The sequence below is a fragment of the Strongylocentrotus purpuratus genome, unplaced genomic scaffold (assembly GCF_000002235.5).
Source record: "Strongylocentrotus purpuratus isolate Spur 01 unplaced genomic scaffold, Spur_5.0 spur5_scaffold_4, whole genome shotgun sequence".
Classification (NCBI taxonomy): Eukaryota; Metazoa; Echinodermata; class Echinoidea; order Camarodonta; family Strongylocentrotidae; genus Strongylocentrotus; species Strongylocentrotus purpuratus.
In genome coordinates, this window is record NW_022145610.1 from 9,171,727 (window position 1) to 9,190,120 (window position 18,394).

Consider the following 18,394-nt stretch of genomic DNA (forward strand, 5'->3'; position numbering starts at 1 on the left):
AAACCAATTGAATATGTTAAATATTGGCTGAGATATGACCATCTGAATAAATATACTCCCCATAGGAACTCAGTGTTATATGCTCTGGCTCCTAATGGTTAGGAGCCAGAGCATATACATGTAACACTGAGATCCCATAGGAGATATATTCATTCAGATGGTCATAACTCAGCCAATATTTAACATATTCAATTGGTTTTCTACATGTGTACATTCTTTTTGGTGGTCTTTCGGAATATGAAGAAAAAATTGAGAAATTCTAAAATTAGATTTTTGATGACGTCACACTTCACCACTCTATAGAGTACAAACACAACATGTCCATATACAAACAAAAGATCCCAGGCAATTTTTGTACAGAAAATGTGAAAAAACGAGCTGAAAGATAGATAAATATGACTTGCAATGATCGTAGATGTTGGGAGTCGAACGTCTCTCATCCCACCGGCGTGTTTCCGACGATGATCTTCGAGGTGATGTCACCCCGACATAGAGGGCACTTGAAGAGAGGCTGAGAGCACTTGACACAACAGCAGATATGGCCACACATCATAAACAGCATATCGGACTAAAGGGGAGAAATGGGGAAAAGAGTGAATGGATTATGTCAACTCATGCAAAAATGTAAGGTACAGTGTATAGTTTGGCCTTGTTTACATGCAATGTGTAAATACCGGTAGAGTCAAACCTGGTTTAGCAACCACCTGTCTACAAGGACCACCTCTTTTGTTTCCCTTGAAAATGGTTTCTCATTGAAACATGTACTAAAGGAACCTGTTTTCAAAGACCCTTTTCTTGTCTCCCTCAGGTGGTCTTTATAGACAGGTTTCACTGTACATCAACTGTTGAGAGCCAGAAGGGCATTAACTCTGTGTCAAAATATATGACTTAACGCCCTTCTGGACCGCAGCGGACGATATCAACTATTGATAGCGAGAAGGGTGTTAATTCAATGTAAAAAGCTTTTAATACTGAATGGCCTTATGGCTCTCAGCAGCCGATATGCATCATTCTATTTCTGTTTTTCTGTTATTCTATGTTAGCAAATTCAAACTTGTGTCCCATGCGCAGAGTATTATGCTGTCCTTTATTTTCTTCACAGTCCATAACCATTAACCCAAAGAATACCACATGAACTAAGGTTGATATAGAGATTTCAGTTGTACAGATATAATTTTGTCATGTGATTGGTACCCTTCAAGAGGAAAGTACTGAAAAGATTAAAGAAAACAAAATTTGCAGGTACGATGATCACCCCTGATCACGCCCCCCCCCTCCCTACCCCCCCCCCCCCCCCCCCCAACAAAAAACAATGAAATATATACTCACATCTTTCTCCATACATATGACACACTCTGTAGTAACCCTCACGGTCACATCGGGGTTGTAACCTTCCGGCGCTTGCATCGCCTCTACCGGTCTAGAGGCAGCAGCCGCGCCCATCTCCTCCTCCTCCTCCTTTTTACCCTTCCCGCTACCAGGATCCATGGGCGGGGCCGAGGGTTCTGCCGGTCGCTCCAGGGCGGCGGCTTTCTCCATCGCTCTGGTCTGGGCTTGGACGTAGCCTTGGACAGCCGTCAGGATGGCCTTACGCAGACCGACCTCGTGCACACCGATCTGCAAAAATAGTTCACCAGAAGTTGTAAATGGGATTGGTGAATGTGACTTACATCAAATAGGTGTCATGGTTGAGCGGTTTAGACACCAACCTGGGGATTAGAAGGTCTTGGGTTCAAGACCCAGCAGTGCATGAACGTCCTTCTACATTCGCTCCTCGACAACCACACATATTTGCCTTAAGCAGGGCTCCCACTTAGCCGAGTTGGAACCTCGAGTTGTGGCGAGCTGGGGCCATCTTATGGCAAGCCGTTTTGTTATTAATTGATATCAAGAAATCAATTCTTGATATCAAGAAGTAATTCTACATTGTAAAGCAATGGTAATTCTTGATATCAAGAATTCGATTTTGTGATATCAGGAATTTGATTTCGTGATATCAAGAATTGAATTCTTGATATCAAGAAATATGTATTAATGATAAAACTGCTTGCCATTACATTGCGCCAGCTTGCCACAACTCAAGGCTCCAACTCGGCTAAGTGGGAGCACTGCTTAACACAGTAAAAATGCAAGGTGGTTTCCATTTATAACCTGGAAATATGGCCCTTTTCTTCTAAAAATCAAAATCATAATTAAATCAAATATTTTGTATGAGTTATGGAGACAACTTTTCAATCTTTTCAAATTTCAATTATATTATTCTACTTATCTTTGTGCTAACACTTTTCAATGGTACCTTGTGTCACAATGCGTGAGCCCCATTCTGAATTTTAACAAGAAAGACCTGCTTCTTTGAGAAAAAAGAAATACTCTCTAAAATTTGAGAACGTATGAACCACCCACAAGTGCATGGCCACTCATTTGCTATGCATGCAATTTTGCAATAAACAAATGGTACCACTTGACAGCAGGGATAACTTTGTGAAAGACAATGTCTTTGTAACATTACCTGATTTTGAAAAATTACCCATTTTCTATCTTGATCAGCTCCATGACAACCCTTTTAACGCAAGTGAAAATTAATCTTGTACTGGAATCAATTAAATAATCTCGAAGTCTATTGTCTATCTTCTCCATGATAAATATTTTGTGGCACAGGGAGATTATTTGGGTGGCATGTAAAGAGTTAATTAATGCATGCCACACACAAACATCATCCTCATGAAAAATGCATGATTGATCTCGTCCTCGAAATCCATCACCTACCTCTCTCAATTCATCCATTCCCATCTGCATCATGGTTTCTATGGAAACGCGATGCCTTGCAAATCTAGGGATGTAGTCTTCGGCACCAGCCTCTTGTAAGATATCGACCACAGCAAGCTCCAGCTTGTGTTCCTAAGAAAATACGAAAGGAGAAAAAGCTGGATTAGTAACTTATGAATTTTAATTTAGATTTTCCAACATAATTTTTTTTTAAATGATTACATGTACATGAATAGAAATCACATGAACTGATTTTCATTAGAAGTCTATTCAGGGCTACAACCAGGATTCTTTTTAAGAGGGGGCACAATGTCATGAAAATTTTGCGACAAGCAAATAGGGAAAATAATATTTGGGATGCTTTTTTACAAAATTTCTCTGACAAGCAGAGAAAGCTCAGAAGCTTTTGAAACTGAAAAATTGCTAACAAACAAACAAACAAATACATTCCACCATTGAGTCTAATACATCATTCCCAAGAAAAGAATGATGTCGATCAAATATCATGCCTCAAAAAACTTGACACTATTAAATGCAAGATAGATCAAAAATGTAAAGCGATGTGCATGCTAGTACATGAAGCCTGTCTAATTTTCTCTATGGTATTAAAGGTACATGTGTAACTTAAGGGGTTTCATCTGATACTAAGTAAGGTTTTCACAAAAACAGAAAACTTGAAAAATGGATCAGTGAAAGATTGAAGAAAATCTGAAAAATGTGAGAAAATTATGAATTTTAAAAGTACTTAAATTTTAATTCTCAAAATAAAATATTCAACTACATATTCAGCAACATAGCTACAATCAGTATACATCTGTTTCTACATAACCCCTTTATAAAATATCTACATGTATTTGACTGCTGATAATAGCAAGAATACACATAATGATGTTATTATCAATGTTTTTAAAAAGGTACAGCCTGTACAGGTAATAGGTTGTGGGACTTTAAAAGAAAACTCTATAAGGGGCTGCACATCCATGCAAAAAATATCTATTTATTAACTGTCAAAAACATAAAAATCAATTCTTTATGGTGTAATCGGGCCCAGGTTATGCTACACAAATTCTGTACATCGATATACATTTCAGACTTTATATTCGCTGGTTCAAAAGCAAGAACAAGATATATGTGTATATAGTATACACTCTTACAAATGTATTGACTTTACTCTTTTTCAGGCAAATGCAGAGATGCCAACCTCCAGAACAGAAAATCAGTAATCATAAGGCTCAAAATCAGTAATTTGGGGAATAAATCAGTAATTTCCTATGCGGCGTCATGAATCTAAAAAGAATGGCAGGCGGACGCATGCGCGCATGATTATCTGAAATTTTTTGTGATTTTACTCCCACAAAGTTGCTAAATATTGACTTTCAGTTCATCACAACACATAAGTTTTCAATGAAAAATTGGCTTCTATTAAGAGAATACTTGATACTTTTCCATCTTTCTCATGGATGGCCACCATAATGCACAGCACTTGCTACGATAGATCCCTATGCGCAAAAAAAAAAAAATCCGTAATTTTTAGACAACATTCCGTACTGCCGTAATGGTCGTTAATTTCCGTACCAATTACGGGAAATCCGTACTGGTTGGCATCTCTGCAAATGAATGAATTTGAGAGTGCAAACAGCATACATGGATATGACTTATACAGTTTTGAACTAAAACCACAAAGAAACAAATTTTGCACGGCATCTGAAATGAACTACTACCTTATTTGCCCCCCTGCGTGATCGAGGGAAAAATCTTTTTTTCTGTGGAAAAGCCTAGAAAACCAAATATATGAACAGATAAAATAAAATATCTGCATACACCTATACACATATTATACATAAAAGTTGAAAGTGGGGAAAGTACATGTATCAAGACATTTTAATATGACATTGTTACAGTATCATTAATTGAAATTTTATAAGTCAATAATATTGTAACCACAATTGCCATTAACAAAACCACCACCACCATCACTCTCATCATCATCATCTTAAAAGCCACATCATCATTATCACCTTCACTATCACCATCATCATCATCATCATCATCACCATCATCACTACCACTATCATCAGTATCATCATCATCATCATCATCACTACCACCATCACCACTATCATCATCATCATCACCTTTTCATCATCATCATCATCATCATCATCATCACCACCACCACCACCACCACCACCACCGCCACCTCCACCACCACCACCACCACCACCACCACCACCACCACCACCACCATCATCACTATCATCATCTTCGTCATTACCACCATCGCCGCCATTATCACCACCACTGTCATCATCTTCATCATCATCATTATCATCAACACTTTCATTACATAAACATCTGCCTCTTCCTCCTTTTCCATTTCATCCTCCTCCTCATCCTCCTTATCATCATCATTACTCACCTGATCGATAAGTGACTGGGGTTTCTTATCCAGCAGCCTCTGATACTGCACCAGCCAGTAATCCTGCTCCGTCCTCTCTCTCAGCTCCTCCATCTCCAGCTGATCAACAAACACAAAACATAAACAATAATTAGATAATGCTTTTAAGTATCGTCTCCTGACGAGGGATAGTCGACCAGTTCGAAGCGTTGAGCCCCTCCTACTACCAATCCTCTCCAACTGGCGCTATAGTTCTCTTTAGAACTATAACCTCTTTAGAACTATAAGCTCAAGAAAGATTACCAACAGTCTTTTTCAGGACTACACACACACTGACGAAAGAAAATTGAATACACACAATCCTTTTCAGGACTCCCCAATCCTCTTCCCTCTCTCAGATGGTGCAACCGTAAGCCTACTGTATCAAAACAGTAATGATGATATTTATTCAAGTGAGTAATGCTAAGAATTCTGCTTTAGTAATTACATGAAAGTAGATATTAAATATTAAGATGACTCTCATTTGACAAAACTTAAATATAATTTTTTTTAAATGTATTCACAAAGTCTACAGATAGGTCACACTAAGACCCCCCCCCCCTAAAACTCTCCGAAAGACCTGGTCGCCAGATTACGAGACAACTGCTCTACCACCTGAGCTATCGCGCTTCTTCTAAACATACATACTTTCTTAGCAATCAGGTAAAACAAACAAACAAATAACAAACTCATACCATTCTCTGTTTGAGTGCTCCTTCTCTCTCCTCTCTCTGCATCATGAGCTGTTTGAGCAAGGCCGCTAGGTCTTCCCGTTTCTGCTCCAGGGCCAGCGAGGCTGAATCGGCCTTCATGTTCCGCTTCTCTATCTCTGCCATCGTGACCTCGGCTAGCTGCTGCTGAATCATGTAGATCTACAAAAAACAACAGCAACATAAAACAACAAAAATATATTATTTTAGAAACATAGAAAATAATGACTTATGATTGCATTGGTAAATAATATATATGGATAGCCTTGCTCTGCTGTGCCATTATAGCACGGCTGTTCTAACAAGAGGTCGTAACAATAAAATAAAGACGCAAATAAACATTATAATACAAACATGTACATGTCAGTACTTAACATATTTTATAATACACAACACACTACCAACTCCCTGTACATGTTCCCAAACAACAATAAACCTCTATGGCGCAAACAGTTACTAAGTATATCAACCTTAAATAATTTCTCCCTTCTCCCCCCACCCTTTTTTTTAATAATTGAAACACAATTTTACATTTTTAAAAACATTGTTTTATTAAAACGTTTAGAGGCAAAGAAACAGGAAAGTACTGAAAATATCAATGAACTTGGAGATCGTGTTTGGCTTTTCAAAAGAGAGGACTCTCAAAAAGAATGCTATTGTCATCAGATCGAGCTTACCGTATCTGTTAATAGTTTCTTATGTCTTGCATCATTATTAAAGGGTTTAGAGGCAAAGCAACAGGAAATTACTGAAAATTTCATTGAAATCAAATATTGTGTTTGGACTTTTGAAAAAGAGGACTCTAAAAAGGAATGCTATTGTCATCAGATAGAACTTACCGTATCTGTTAGTCTCTTATGTCTCGCGTCCTTGTTGATGAGGAGTGTCTCAAAGGCTTGGCGTTGGAATTCTTCCTCCTCCATGAGTTCCTTGAATATCTCGTCTCGGTTCTGCTTGATTGAGCTGAGCTGGCGTCCAAGCTTTTGCATCTCTAATTCATCTCTGTCAATGATTGAAAAAGGGAATATTATGACAGGATTATTGAATTATCGATTATAAGCATGGTGACTTCGACATTTTCTCTACGAGCTACCATCCCCTAGCACCATCATGTCACTTACTGACTGTCACTGTAATCACCACCGCATGTTATCATCACTAGAATTGCAATCACAGCCACTACTACTAAACATTATCATCACCACCACCTCCACAACCACAATTATCATCACCATCACAACCAGTATCATCCTCATAATCATAATCACAATCACAACCAATAACATCATCACCACCACCACCACCATCACCACTGCCACTACAACCACCACCACTACCACCACCACCACCACCACCACTACCATCACGACCACCATCATCATCACCACCACCACAACTATCATCATCATCATCATCATCATCATCATCATCATCATCATCATCATCATCATCATCATCATCATCATCACCACCACCACCACCACCACCACCACCACCACCACCACCACCACCACCACCACCACCACCACCACCACCACCACCACCACCACCACCACTTACATGTCCATGGCCTGCTTGGTGACGCTATCCCTGTGCTCCTCATACTTGAGTCTCTGTGATTCAAAGGCGTGTCTCTCTCTTAGGATGCGTTCCATGGATACCAGTACTTCATTCTCTCTCACCAGCTTTCTCTCCTCCTCCTGAATCTTGAACATCTTCTCATCTTCCATCCTGTAAATTTGGTCACAAATCATTACTTATTATTATTATTAAAGAGAAGGTCGAGTTCTGGAAAGAGGTGAAAAATAATTTGTGAGCGTTATCATTCTTATAATGCAAGTGTGGAAGAACATCAGATAAGACATGTTCCCTGACAAGCATGGCTCTTCAAATGCCTTCATATTCTAAATATGTCATGTAACATCGTAAAACTTGGGGGTAGGATTTTTACGTCACGTGTTTGTGTAGTCCCATATACATCTTTCAGTGTACAGTGTTTGTAACTTTACCAATACTTGGCCTAATTTCTTAACTGATTGGGATATGCAGGTGGACCGCTACACCAGGGTTTTCCTCCTACTCTTATACGAATAGTGAAGTTGGTTCTTAAAGTGCATAGGTGGTGACTCTCCTCTACACCGGGCCTCCATTTAACATCCTATCCGAGGGACGGAGTGTTACCACTTTACATAGCCAACGTCTATAAAACAAGGGGAGGGGTACGTTATCACACTCCTCGGGCTTCAGACATCCGTCTTGGTTGGATTCGAACCGAAGATCTTTGTTTCGACAGGCAGACGCTTTACCGACTGAGCCATTATGTTACGCCACATTAAAATTGTTCAGTGAGCACATGTACCTAATTGAAATTATTTCTTATAAGAAACAAAATCTAAATCAGTTAACACTTTGGTTGCTTTCTTCACCTCTCTGCAAGGTCGCTCATTTGCCGCAGGTGCCATTTTGCACAGAATAGGCACCAATTGATGGACAGATTGCTTTGTGCAACACAATGAGTGATTTCAAGTTTGGTGTTAGTGTTAGTGTTTAGACTAGAGCAGTCAAGAGCTCTTAAATCGAGCAGAAAATTTGCTGATGAGATTAAGAGCCCGGTACTGATATCAAAATCGATAGCTTAACACCAGCTGTGACGTCACCACATACTTGATTTCACGACGATGATTTAAAAATAGTACATCAAAACTAAAGATATCATGAAAAGTACAGAATAAATTTACACCTATTTCTCTGGTCTTATAAAATAACTAATTTTACACAAAATAATATATGAATTACCTGTTTCACATATTTTTATTTGATCGTCAGACAATAAATTGGCGTCGTTCGTGCGTTGACTGTGTGCGGGTACAACACTAACACCGAACTGGAAATCAACATTTGCTTAATCCCTAGGGGCTAGTGTTAGTGAATAGGACATTTGTACGTAAAATATTAACACCAGCCACAACGGTCAGTTCAGCAGACGACAATTTAGCAAAATCGATAACACTAGCTACCGGAGGTTGACGATATTCAGAGGTCAAAGCCTTAACACCAGCTGATTTCCATTTCGGTGTTTTAATAGGCTGGTGTTAGTGTTTATTAAACACTAACACCAGCCTTAAACACCCAACTTGAAATCACTCATTGGCTTAGTAGTCTTGACTAGCTCCATGACTACTCTTTTAATAGCGATATAGATTAATCTTGCTCTGGAAACAATTAAATAATTTTGAAACTTTCATATATCTATCCCAAGATACATGATTATTCGTGGGGCTTTTAAAGAGTTAATAAGAAATTTCCAGAAAATGGACAATAAGTAATCAACTCATTGCAACAAGTAGACAAAATAATTGAAGTTCAGACAAACATACAGAAAAGACAAGGACTGTACACATATGAAATAAAAGACTTACATCTTTCTTTCCATTTCATCTAGGAATGCTTCTTTCTTTTTGGCCCTGAAATCAAACAAAACAACAAAATAAATAATTTAACAAGGTGATTTGATAATAAAAATAATCTAAATTTATACACTGCTTTATACGAAATAACGTCTCTAAGCGCTTTCCAGATATTATTACCCTGTTCACAGGATTCATTCACGCACAATGTGCACCATCTCCATTCCATTCCTACCATATGGTCACCATGAGGGCATATGGAAAACACAAAGGCTTTTGTCATCTACCAGGTCCTCATTTCTCTCCTGGGTATGAAGTGGCAAATGTAGATTAATGTCTTGCCAAAGGACATTAGTGCAGTGTCAGTGATCAAACCCATGACTTTTGGTCCAGCTAGGAGGACAATGGGGAAGGAAGGGTCATTGAAAGACCATTCATACAAGACCTGTAAATTAATTAAAATTAATCTGATACTAAGTTTCAAATCATGGTTATTACTAAACGCAGCTGCTGCCAATAAAAAAGATCACTGATTCATAGATACACACTTAAAGAAACAGTATGCTTGTTATTCACTTTACAGATACATACAGATACAGTATTCCTACTACAAAAACTTGTATTTTGGAATTACAACAAAGAGAAAATTAAAATTACTTTTCATTCATCTCCAGCAACTGTTGGATGAGATATGCTGATCTGTGCTCAACTGCAATGAGAGAAAGAAAAAATAAATAAATAAATAAACCGTCGCATTTAAACAAGCACAGGATAATGAACATGTACATTAGACAGAGGATAACATCGTAACCACAAAGATTCACTCAAAACATAATCCAACATGTGAACAAAATTACATGTTATCTCATAAAATGTTACAAAGGAAAATCAATGGCAAAATGAAATTATAAAATGTACTTGAAGCACCGTGGGCCTTATGGGAAAAATGCAGTATAAGTAATGTTAATAAAAATAGTTTAATACCAGAATTTGTAATGCATCAATTAAGGAAAATAGATTTTTGAAAAAGTCAAAAGGATAAAAATTTGTTTTCTGGGATTCACAATCTAAACTAAATGCCCTAGAAAATCTAGAAATACAGTGTATGTTATACAGTAGGCTTGCGATTGCACCATGTGAGAGAGAGAGAGAGAGAGAGGATTGGGAAGTCCTGAAAAGGACTATCGATAATCTTTCTTTCTTGAGGGTGTGTAGTCCTGAAAAGGACTGTTGGTTATCTTTCTTAGCTTATAGTTCTAAGGAGAACTATAGCGCCGTTGGAGAGGATAGGTTGCAGGAGTGGCTCGACGTTTCGAACAGGTTGACTATCCGTCGTCAGGAGTCGAGAGTCCTTTTCAGGACTTCCCAATCCTCCCTCTCTCTCACAGGGTGCAACCGCAAGCCTACTGTATATCTACATCACCATGGGAGCCAATACTTATAAGCAGCATCTAACAGTGTATGTTGTTCAATAAAACAACTTGATCAAGTATACATGTATCTATTGACAATCACAATTCACTGGAATCCAATGTTTCAATACAATAATCGACTGACCTTCTTGTAATGAGGATATCATCTGTCTTTTGTCACTTTCAGATTTCTCTTGGATATTCCTGATATTATGATCAGCTTCTTCTTGGTCCTATCATGGTGAAAGAAAAAAAATTAGCACTCATCAGGATTTGGTTCTATTGAATTTCAAAATCATTAAAGTAACATGTTAAAATGGCAAGAATTAAAAAAGTGTTCTTTCGAAATTATCTCTTCCCCCTTTCTGTAATTCACAAGCCCAATACACACTTTATGACCTGATTTCAAATGGCACTAGGAATTCAAAAAGAAAAGAAATAAGCTTTAAAATCCTTAAATTGCCAAGACATTGAGAAGTTTAAAAAAAAAAATTAAATTGATATTGGCAAATTTGTTCCACTCTTTGACAAAACTTCTACCCATGTACATTGATTTTGTAGACATTGCATTTTATTAGAAACTTGAACCATTACAACAACAAAAAGTTGTTGCCAATATGAAGAATGATATGAGATCAATTTAGCTCTTTAAAAAAATCCTTGTCCTGAAAGGGTTAAGCAGAATAATGCATCATGTCTGAACGAGGCCTTCATGTATCGCTATCACTGATATGCTTACCCTCGCAAGTGACTGTAGTAACAAAACCCTGTTCCTGTTGGAGGACTCGGCAATCTGGGCCTGCTGGGCCTCTAGCTGGGCCAGCTCCTGTTCCAACCGGACAAAGTCACTCTGCTTCTGGTTCTGGGCAGGAATACAAAGTAATAAAACAAAGAATAGACGTAGAAGTCTAAAAGAAAAGTAGCCAAACACGCAGAAGATATATTTTTCAAAAATTATGGATGGAAAAATTGAATCGATTTCAACATGTGCTACTACTGTGTCAGCGAAGGGCCTATACAGTGCAATCCTAAACAGCAACAACAAATTGTTGATTAAGAATAAAAATTGTCCTTTATAACTTAACCCTATTTTAACTGGGCTATTTCAGACCAGGTTTTTACTGGGGGGGGGGGGTCAATTTGACCCCCCCCCTAAGATCTCGGCCGTTTCACCGCCGATCGCCGCGAAAATTTGCATGCATGTCAAGTGAAGTGTATAGAATACTATGGTAATTTCAAATTTTTGAAAAATTTACTCATTTGCATATTTATGGTAATTTATGCAAATAAGGTCATCAAATTCACATTTCTGCCCATAAATCATGGATTATTCATGTTTACGTATTCTTTTTCACTACACATATTTAGTAGACCATTTGGAATAATAATACAACACAAAAAATTTGGAAGAGCCAGGTTATTCCTTATGTTATCTCTTGTTTTTATAATTTCTTATATTTTATTGTTTTTGTTGTTTTATTTCATTTATAACTACAATTCAACTATTTTGACCCCAAAACAAACATCTAAACTTTAAACAAGACTGAATAACCAATGTTTTATCTATTTTTAGGAAAAATGACTTTTACATATGTTTTGTACACAAATCACAAAAATGAGCGATTTTCGGGCTGACATGCAAAGACAAAAGGTCACGTGACCTTGTAACCGTAGGTCCGATTTTCAAAAAAATTGTTTTAAAAGATGCGTAAGACTCGAAAGTAAAAAGTCATGAAAGGAAAATTTTATATCTGCCGCGGTTTCGGAGTAGTCGCAAAATTTCTACAGGGGGGGGGGGTCAAATTGACCCCCCCCCCCCAGTTAACATAGGGTTAAATGACAATGACTTTATTTGTAGCTTTTCAACATAGTTATGAACATCACCATCTCGGGAAGGATTAGCACAACTGAATGACTGAAACACATGCAAATTGTGAATACGAGATACAAAGGAAAGAAAATGAAACGGGATAGGAGAAGAAAACAAAAGTTGATTAAACACTCACTCTCTTGGTCTCATATTTAAGAACTGAGCTGTTCAGTTGGTCGTCCTCGCGTTGCAATGCTTGGAGGGCGGAGCTTGACGACTCCGTTTCTCTTGTGTATGTGTTCAGCACAGGTAAGAGGTGTTTAGACGGTGGGGAATACTCTATACCATTTTCTGTGTTCAGACGGAAACAAGAATGGGAATTAATAGAGTCAAACAAAATATTGGAAATGTCTGAAAGAAGGGTTATATGACATATTATATAACTTATTCAAATGTATGGATGTTTTTTCCTGGGACCCTAGTAACAAGTTATTCCATTAACCTGTGATTAATTAATTAACCAAAATACTTGGAATCCAGTCTGCATTCAATACATTTCGCTATGTCGGACAAACCTCTGAAAAGCTTTCAGGTCAAGATCAACCTTTGTTTAAAAAGGATGCATACAAATTGAATATGTTACTAAACTGGTCTATTTCATCTTTTAACAATGTGGGCATTTGCAGCAACTTACGTGTATCTAGCAATTATGCTACGGCTCTAAGGTCTTACCTGCACACATAAACTTCATGATACTATCTGTTCCATCCTGGCATATGTCAGGCGTTGGGTAGGTCATGTGATCGATATCAAGGGTTAAACTCTGTCATAAAAGATTTATAAAAAAAGGATATCGCAAATATATATTTAAGCAACTGAAAATGGGATTTTACCCAAAAAAAATCATTTGTGGAGAGCTAAAAACTAATCGATACAACATGTCTTGTTTTAGAATTACAACATATAAATTGATGAAGATCACAAAGAATCAATCAGGTAAGAGAGAAAGTTGCAGACAAAATAAAACTTTTACCTCTCTCTCTATATCAATTTTTCTACGCAAGAAATTCAGAGCCAGAAAGGCGTTCAAGTATATTTCTTAATGCCCTTCTGGCTCCAAACAATCAGAAAGTCTTTTACAGGATTCCAACATAATGAGTTAATAGGACTTTCACAGGAACTCATCAGTAACAAAAGGTTGCATTTGGTGTCAATTGTAAAAAATATGAATCCATATGTGTAATGCGTTAAAATACGGGGGAAAGCAATAGACAGTATATAATGTAAAAGAAACATCATTACTTGCCAATAAACTATGAAACTCTGATTCTGCCATAGAATCTGCAAAGCCTTTAAGAGATGTACAGGCATATTTAGAAGATGATGATGAGCAGTACTTACCTCTAATGTCCTGATATTGCAGAACCTCCTTGGTAATGATCTGATTTGATTGTGGGAGATGTCTAACGTTCTCAAAGATTTCATCTGACACACGCTGTCTGGAAGCTCTTTCAAAGAATTGCCTATCAAGAACAACAACAAAGAGAAGGAAATTACATAATATTTTTATAAGAAAAGGGATGATGATGATAGTAGAAATTGTGACTATAATATACATGTACTTATTGAGACAAAAGAGCGGGGGGGGGGGGGGACTTTATTTGAACTTAACCATGCATTCCAAACGTGATTGAACATCATGTACTCCAGTGAAAAGTGTCTGAATTCTAAACTTCAACCTTGGAACATACATAATACCTCACCCTCACTATATCCTTCAATCTAACCTAGGGTTGTAGTGGCAAACACTCTTTCCCTCTGATAGGATGTTAAATGGATGCCCAGTGTAGAGGAGAGTCACCACCTTTGCACGTTAAGAGCCCACTGCACTGTTTGTATAAGAGTAGGGAAACACCCCAGTGTAGTGTTCCACCTGCACACCCGCAATCAGTTATACCAGGAGGAGAGACCCGAGGGTTACAGTGATTTAGTTTAGTTTTCGCCTCCCAGGGACAGGTGACGCCAAATACTTAATAATAATGATAATAATAATAAAAGAGTCCCCTTCCTACCTCTTGCATTGAGCGTCTGTAGTGCATGTAGCTTGCCTATACTCTTTGGCAGCTGTTTTAGTTTATTATCTGTGACATCGAGAACTTGTAGTTGTCCGAGCTCCGTAAGAGCATCCGGAAGCTGAGCAAAACGATTGTTTCTCAAATCAAGGACCTGTTACAAAGATTGAAAGATGAATTCTTGTTAAGAACATTCTTTAAAATTCTTTAACAGTGTTCTAAAAATCAAGAACCTATTACAGAGATTGAAAATGAAATCTTGTTAAGAACGTTCATTATAATTCTTAAACAATTGTTCCTCAAATCTAGAACCTATTACAGAGATTGAAAATGAAATCTTGTTGAGAACATTCCTTATAATTCTTAAATGATTGTTCCTCAAATCAAGAACCTGTTACAGAGATTGAAAAATGAAATTTCATTAAAACATTGTTTTTATTTCTTAAACGATTGTTCCTCAAATCAAGAACTTGTTACAGAGATTGAAAAATGAAATTTCATTAAAACATTGTTTTTAATTCTTAAACGATTGTTCCTCATATCACGAACCTGTTACAGAGATTTTTAAAAATAAAATCTCCTAAAGGATGCTCCACGTAATTCTTCATTAATTTTCAAATCCTTAGGTGAACTAATTCCCAAAGATCACACGAGACATACATGTACAATCTGCTAATCAAAGAAATTTTGTATATATCCCCTTTCAATATCCTCCTCAGTAATCTCCTAAATGATTGATAAAATTCTTTAATTTTTCAAATATTCATGAGAACTAAATGCTAAAATTTACATAAGACATACAGCTTTGAGTCCTATCTAAGGGACTTGGTGTATGAGGTTTGTTTGATGCCTTACCAAAGGCCACTATAGTGCATCAACTTGGTTCCAAATCTGGGACCTCCTGGTTAAACCACTCCGCTATCACTGAGCGATTATGCCTCCCATTAATTCTAACTTGCACATGAAAGTACACATGATCTGGGTTTTGCTGGGGAAATAAAAAGTTGCATAAATGATATATTTACCCTGAGCAGCGATAGGTCCTTGATGTTGCCTCCACCATTTAGTGATGAAAGTAGATTATCACTCATGATTAAAACCTAAAATATACAAAGAAAAGGACAAGAAATGATTTATAGATGAATGAGATCAATAAGTCAGAAACCAAACATAACTGAAAGCTTAAACAAAACGGTCAATGTAAAGTACAGGAAAAAGATGTTGATTTTAAATGAATGTATCAGAGGAATTCTATTTGTACAATTTACCGTCTTACAAATTATGCTCTGTACTAAAAAATCTGATTTTTGTTGTTGTTTCCCTCAAGAAATGTTCAATCATACATGCACCTTAAGTATGATAATTGCAAATGTGTTTCTATAAAACCCCTGTATGGAGAAAGTCTATTCCATCATCCATAACAAAGAAAATAAAAGTTAATGAAATTTCCTTTACAGAGCTATTTGGAGAGGGCCTCGCTAGATACATCACAGTGTTGCCAATTTGTGTTTCACTGATGACAACTTTAAAAATTCATAACTTTCATATTCTTTTATCAGATATTGCTCAAACTTTCACTGATTTGTTTCTCTCATTTTTCTGCTTCTCTTCAAAACCACACTTCATATCAGGATGGTTTTTCCCTTAAATTCAATGACCCCTCTTCTGAGTTGGTATAATACATGTGCATATACATGTGTGTACTCTACATGTTATCCATAATGGTATCTAATACATCATGATATTTATATAGAGAGGTTATAAATCGTGAAGGGATGGCGCCATAGATCAGATAATTTTACCACAGTCGTCATCGCCTTGGATGAGAGAAGGAAAACATTCCTTGTTCTTGTTGATCATAAATACACATTGGAATGGCGAACCTTGTAAACAAGCATTGCTTCATGATTGTGAGTGATGTCAGATGCATTCATGATAGAATTTTACATGCAAAGGGGAGAGGTGTTCAACTTCGTACTTGTGAGGTGTAGTTTAAATATATATATTGTATTTTCCCTTATGTATTGCATTTAATGTATTGCTACCGTACTATCTTTTTATACATTATTACTTTAGGAACAGCCTGTGTATGGTTTTGATTTTTCACCCTTTCTCGACAATCATTTCACATTTTGTGGTTTGGATCAATCATTTTTATTCAGAGCCCTAAAAAATTGCCAGATGCATGAGTAGAATTTTTTTTTTTTTAATTCTGCACATACTGTACTACATTCCTTTTTGTTTCATTATTATACTGCGTTTGATACCAGGAATCTTCTAATAATAATAATATGGATATTTATATAGCGCCGGTATCCGCCAGGCTCTGACGCTCATGGCGCTGTACATACATGTATTACTATCACAGAAATGTAACTTTCTTAACTAAAATAGAATAAACTAAAACAACACAAGTTATTACGCTACATTTACATGGAAAATAAGATTTGAAATCCCTAATTTGGCAACATGTTGAGCCATTTAAAATCATTTTTAGAATAAAAATGGGCCACTTTTCCAACTTTTTTGACAATATTCTCGCTCATGTATATTATCTCGAGAGACGTTACATTTTGTTTTCAACAATAAAGCAATAAAAGAAAATATTATTGTTGCCAATTTGAAGACCAACATTTGATCAATGTAGCCCTAAAAATAATTCCTGTCTTGAAAGGGATAAGTAGGGTGTCCCACAATTACAAAATTAAAGGAGAACCCAACCTGAGCGTCAGAAAACTATTGAGGTTGGGTGTGCGCCCTGCAAGGCGACCCAGTTTTGGCTCCTCCAAGATTTCATGTTTTTTTCGCATTTTTGCTGGAAATATTAGTGTCTGCTGGTTAACACCTTCTACTGGATACCTTAAGGATACTTTTTGATGCTATGTTGGCGGTTCTTCTTCATCACATTTGTCTGAGATTGTCCATCCTTTTTTCAGCTGGATGTCTGGATTTTACACTGTGTGTCCCATATGTTTAAATTGAAGTTGGAAATTTGAGAGTTCACTTTCCCTGCCTGTCACCATTCATGTTCAGTGATGCACAAGTGGATGAATGGAGCTTTGTTGTGCTCTTTTGTCATTCCTACTGTGCCATCTAGTTGGAATGCCCTTGGCTTTTGACTTGACTTTCAATACCTCTCATCATACAATTGACTATGCTGCAGTATACATGCACTGAGCTCTATTGCATAAGGATACACATGACATATGATCAGAGGAGACTCCCTGCCTCTGACTACAACAGACTGGTCGACTTAGACATCAGGAGACCCAGGTCTGGTCACAGAGGAATCCGAGGTGGTAAGAGGAATCATCAGAATATCAATCAACAGCAAGAAGGACGTACTAATGGGCAACTAAAGGTAGGATTGATAAACTGCCAGTCTTCACGTAATAAATCTGACCTTATCATTGACCATCTGAAAGATCATGATTTAGATTTGCTAGCATTGACAGAGACTTGGCTTAAGGAAAATGACAGTGTAGCTGCCGGAAATATCACACCTGCGGGTTTCAGTCTCATCAGTGTTCCCAGAGAACATCGCAGGGGTGGCGGGGTTGCTCTACTTCATAAGTCCAGCCTCCATGTGAAGGCCCAGGGTTTTGGCCATGACAAACCCAGATCCTTTGAGATAACGGAATGCGACCTGAGTTATGACAATGCTACTTTAAAATTAGCGATTGTTTATCGCCCTCCGCCTTCGTCGAAAAATAGGTCAAGCTTCAGTGACTTCATCCAAGAGTTTTCTTCCCTTCTGGATAAGTATGTTCTCTTCACTGG

General features: G+C 37.3%; 1 protein-coding gene across 2 annotated transcripts in view; it reads right to left on the bottom strand.

Moving 5' to 3' along the window:
- Window positions 1-262: 262 nt before the first annotated feature.
- LOC100892006 (E3 ubiquitin-protein ligase LRSAM1) overlaps window positions 263-18,394 on the bottom strand; it is a 30,531-nt gene continuing 12,399 nt past the window's right edge. The window contains exons 5-20 of one of the 2 annotated variants that reach the window (XM_030997105.1): window positions 15,640-15,714; window positions 14,615-14,768; window positions 13,944-14,065; window positions 13,275-13,365; window positions 12,739-12,893; window positions 11,472-11,594; window positions 10,878-10,965; window positions 9,978-10,029; window positions 9,333-9,377; window positions 7,474-7,644; window positions 6,753-6,915; window positions 5,899-6,075; window positions 5,186-5,284; window positions 2,767-2,898; window positions 1,330-1,617; window positions 263-568 (exon numbers count right to left, since the gene is read on the bottom strand). In XM_030997105.1, coding sequence (XP_030852965.1) covers window positions 437-568; window positions 1,330-1,617; window positions 2,767-2,898; window positions 5,186-5,284; window positions 5,899-6,075; window positions 6,753-6,915; window positions 7,474-7,644; window positions 9,333-9,377; window positions 9,978-10,029; window positions 10,878-10,965; window positions 11,472-11,594; window positions 12,739-12,893; window positions 13,275-13,365; window positions 13,944-14,065; window positions 14,615-14,768; window positions 15,640-15,714 — 2,067 coding nt within the window. In that variant the 3' untranslated portion in view covers window positions 263-436. The remainder of the gene's footprint in view (window positions 569-1,329; window positions 1,618-2,766; window positions 2,899-5,185; window positions 5,285-5,898; window positions 6,076-6,752; window positions 6,916-7,473; window positions 7,645-9,332; window positions 9,378-9,977; window positions 10,030-10,877; window positions 10,966-11,471; window positions 11,595-12,738; window positions 12,894-13,274; window positions 13,366-13,943; window positions 14,066-14,614; window positions 14,769-15,639; window positions 15,715-18,394) is intronic. The other variant, XM_030997106.1, reaches the window with a different exon arrangement.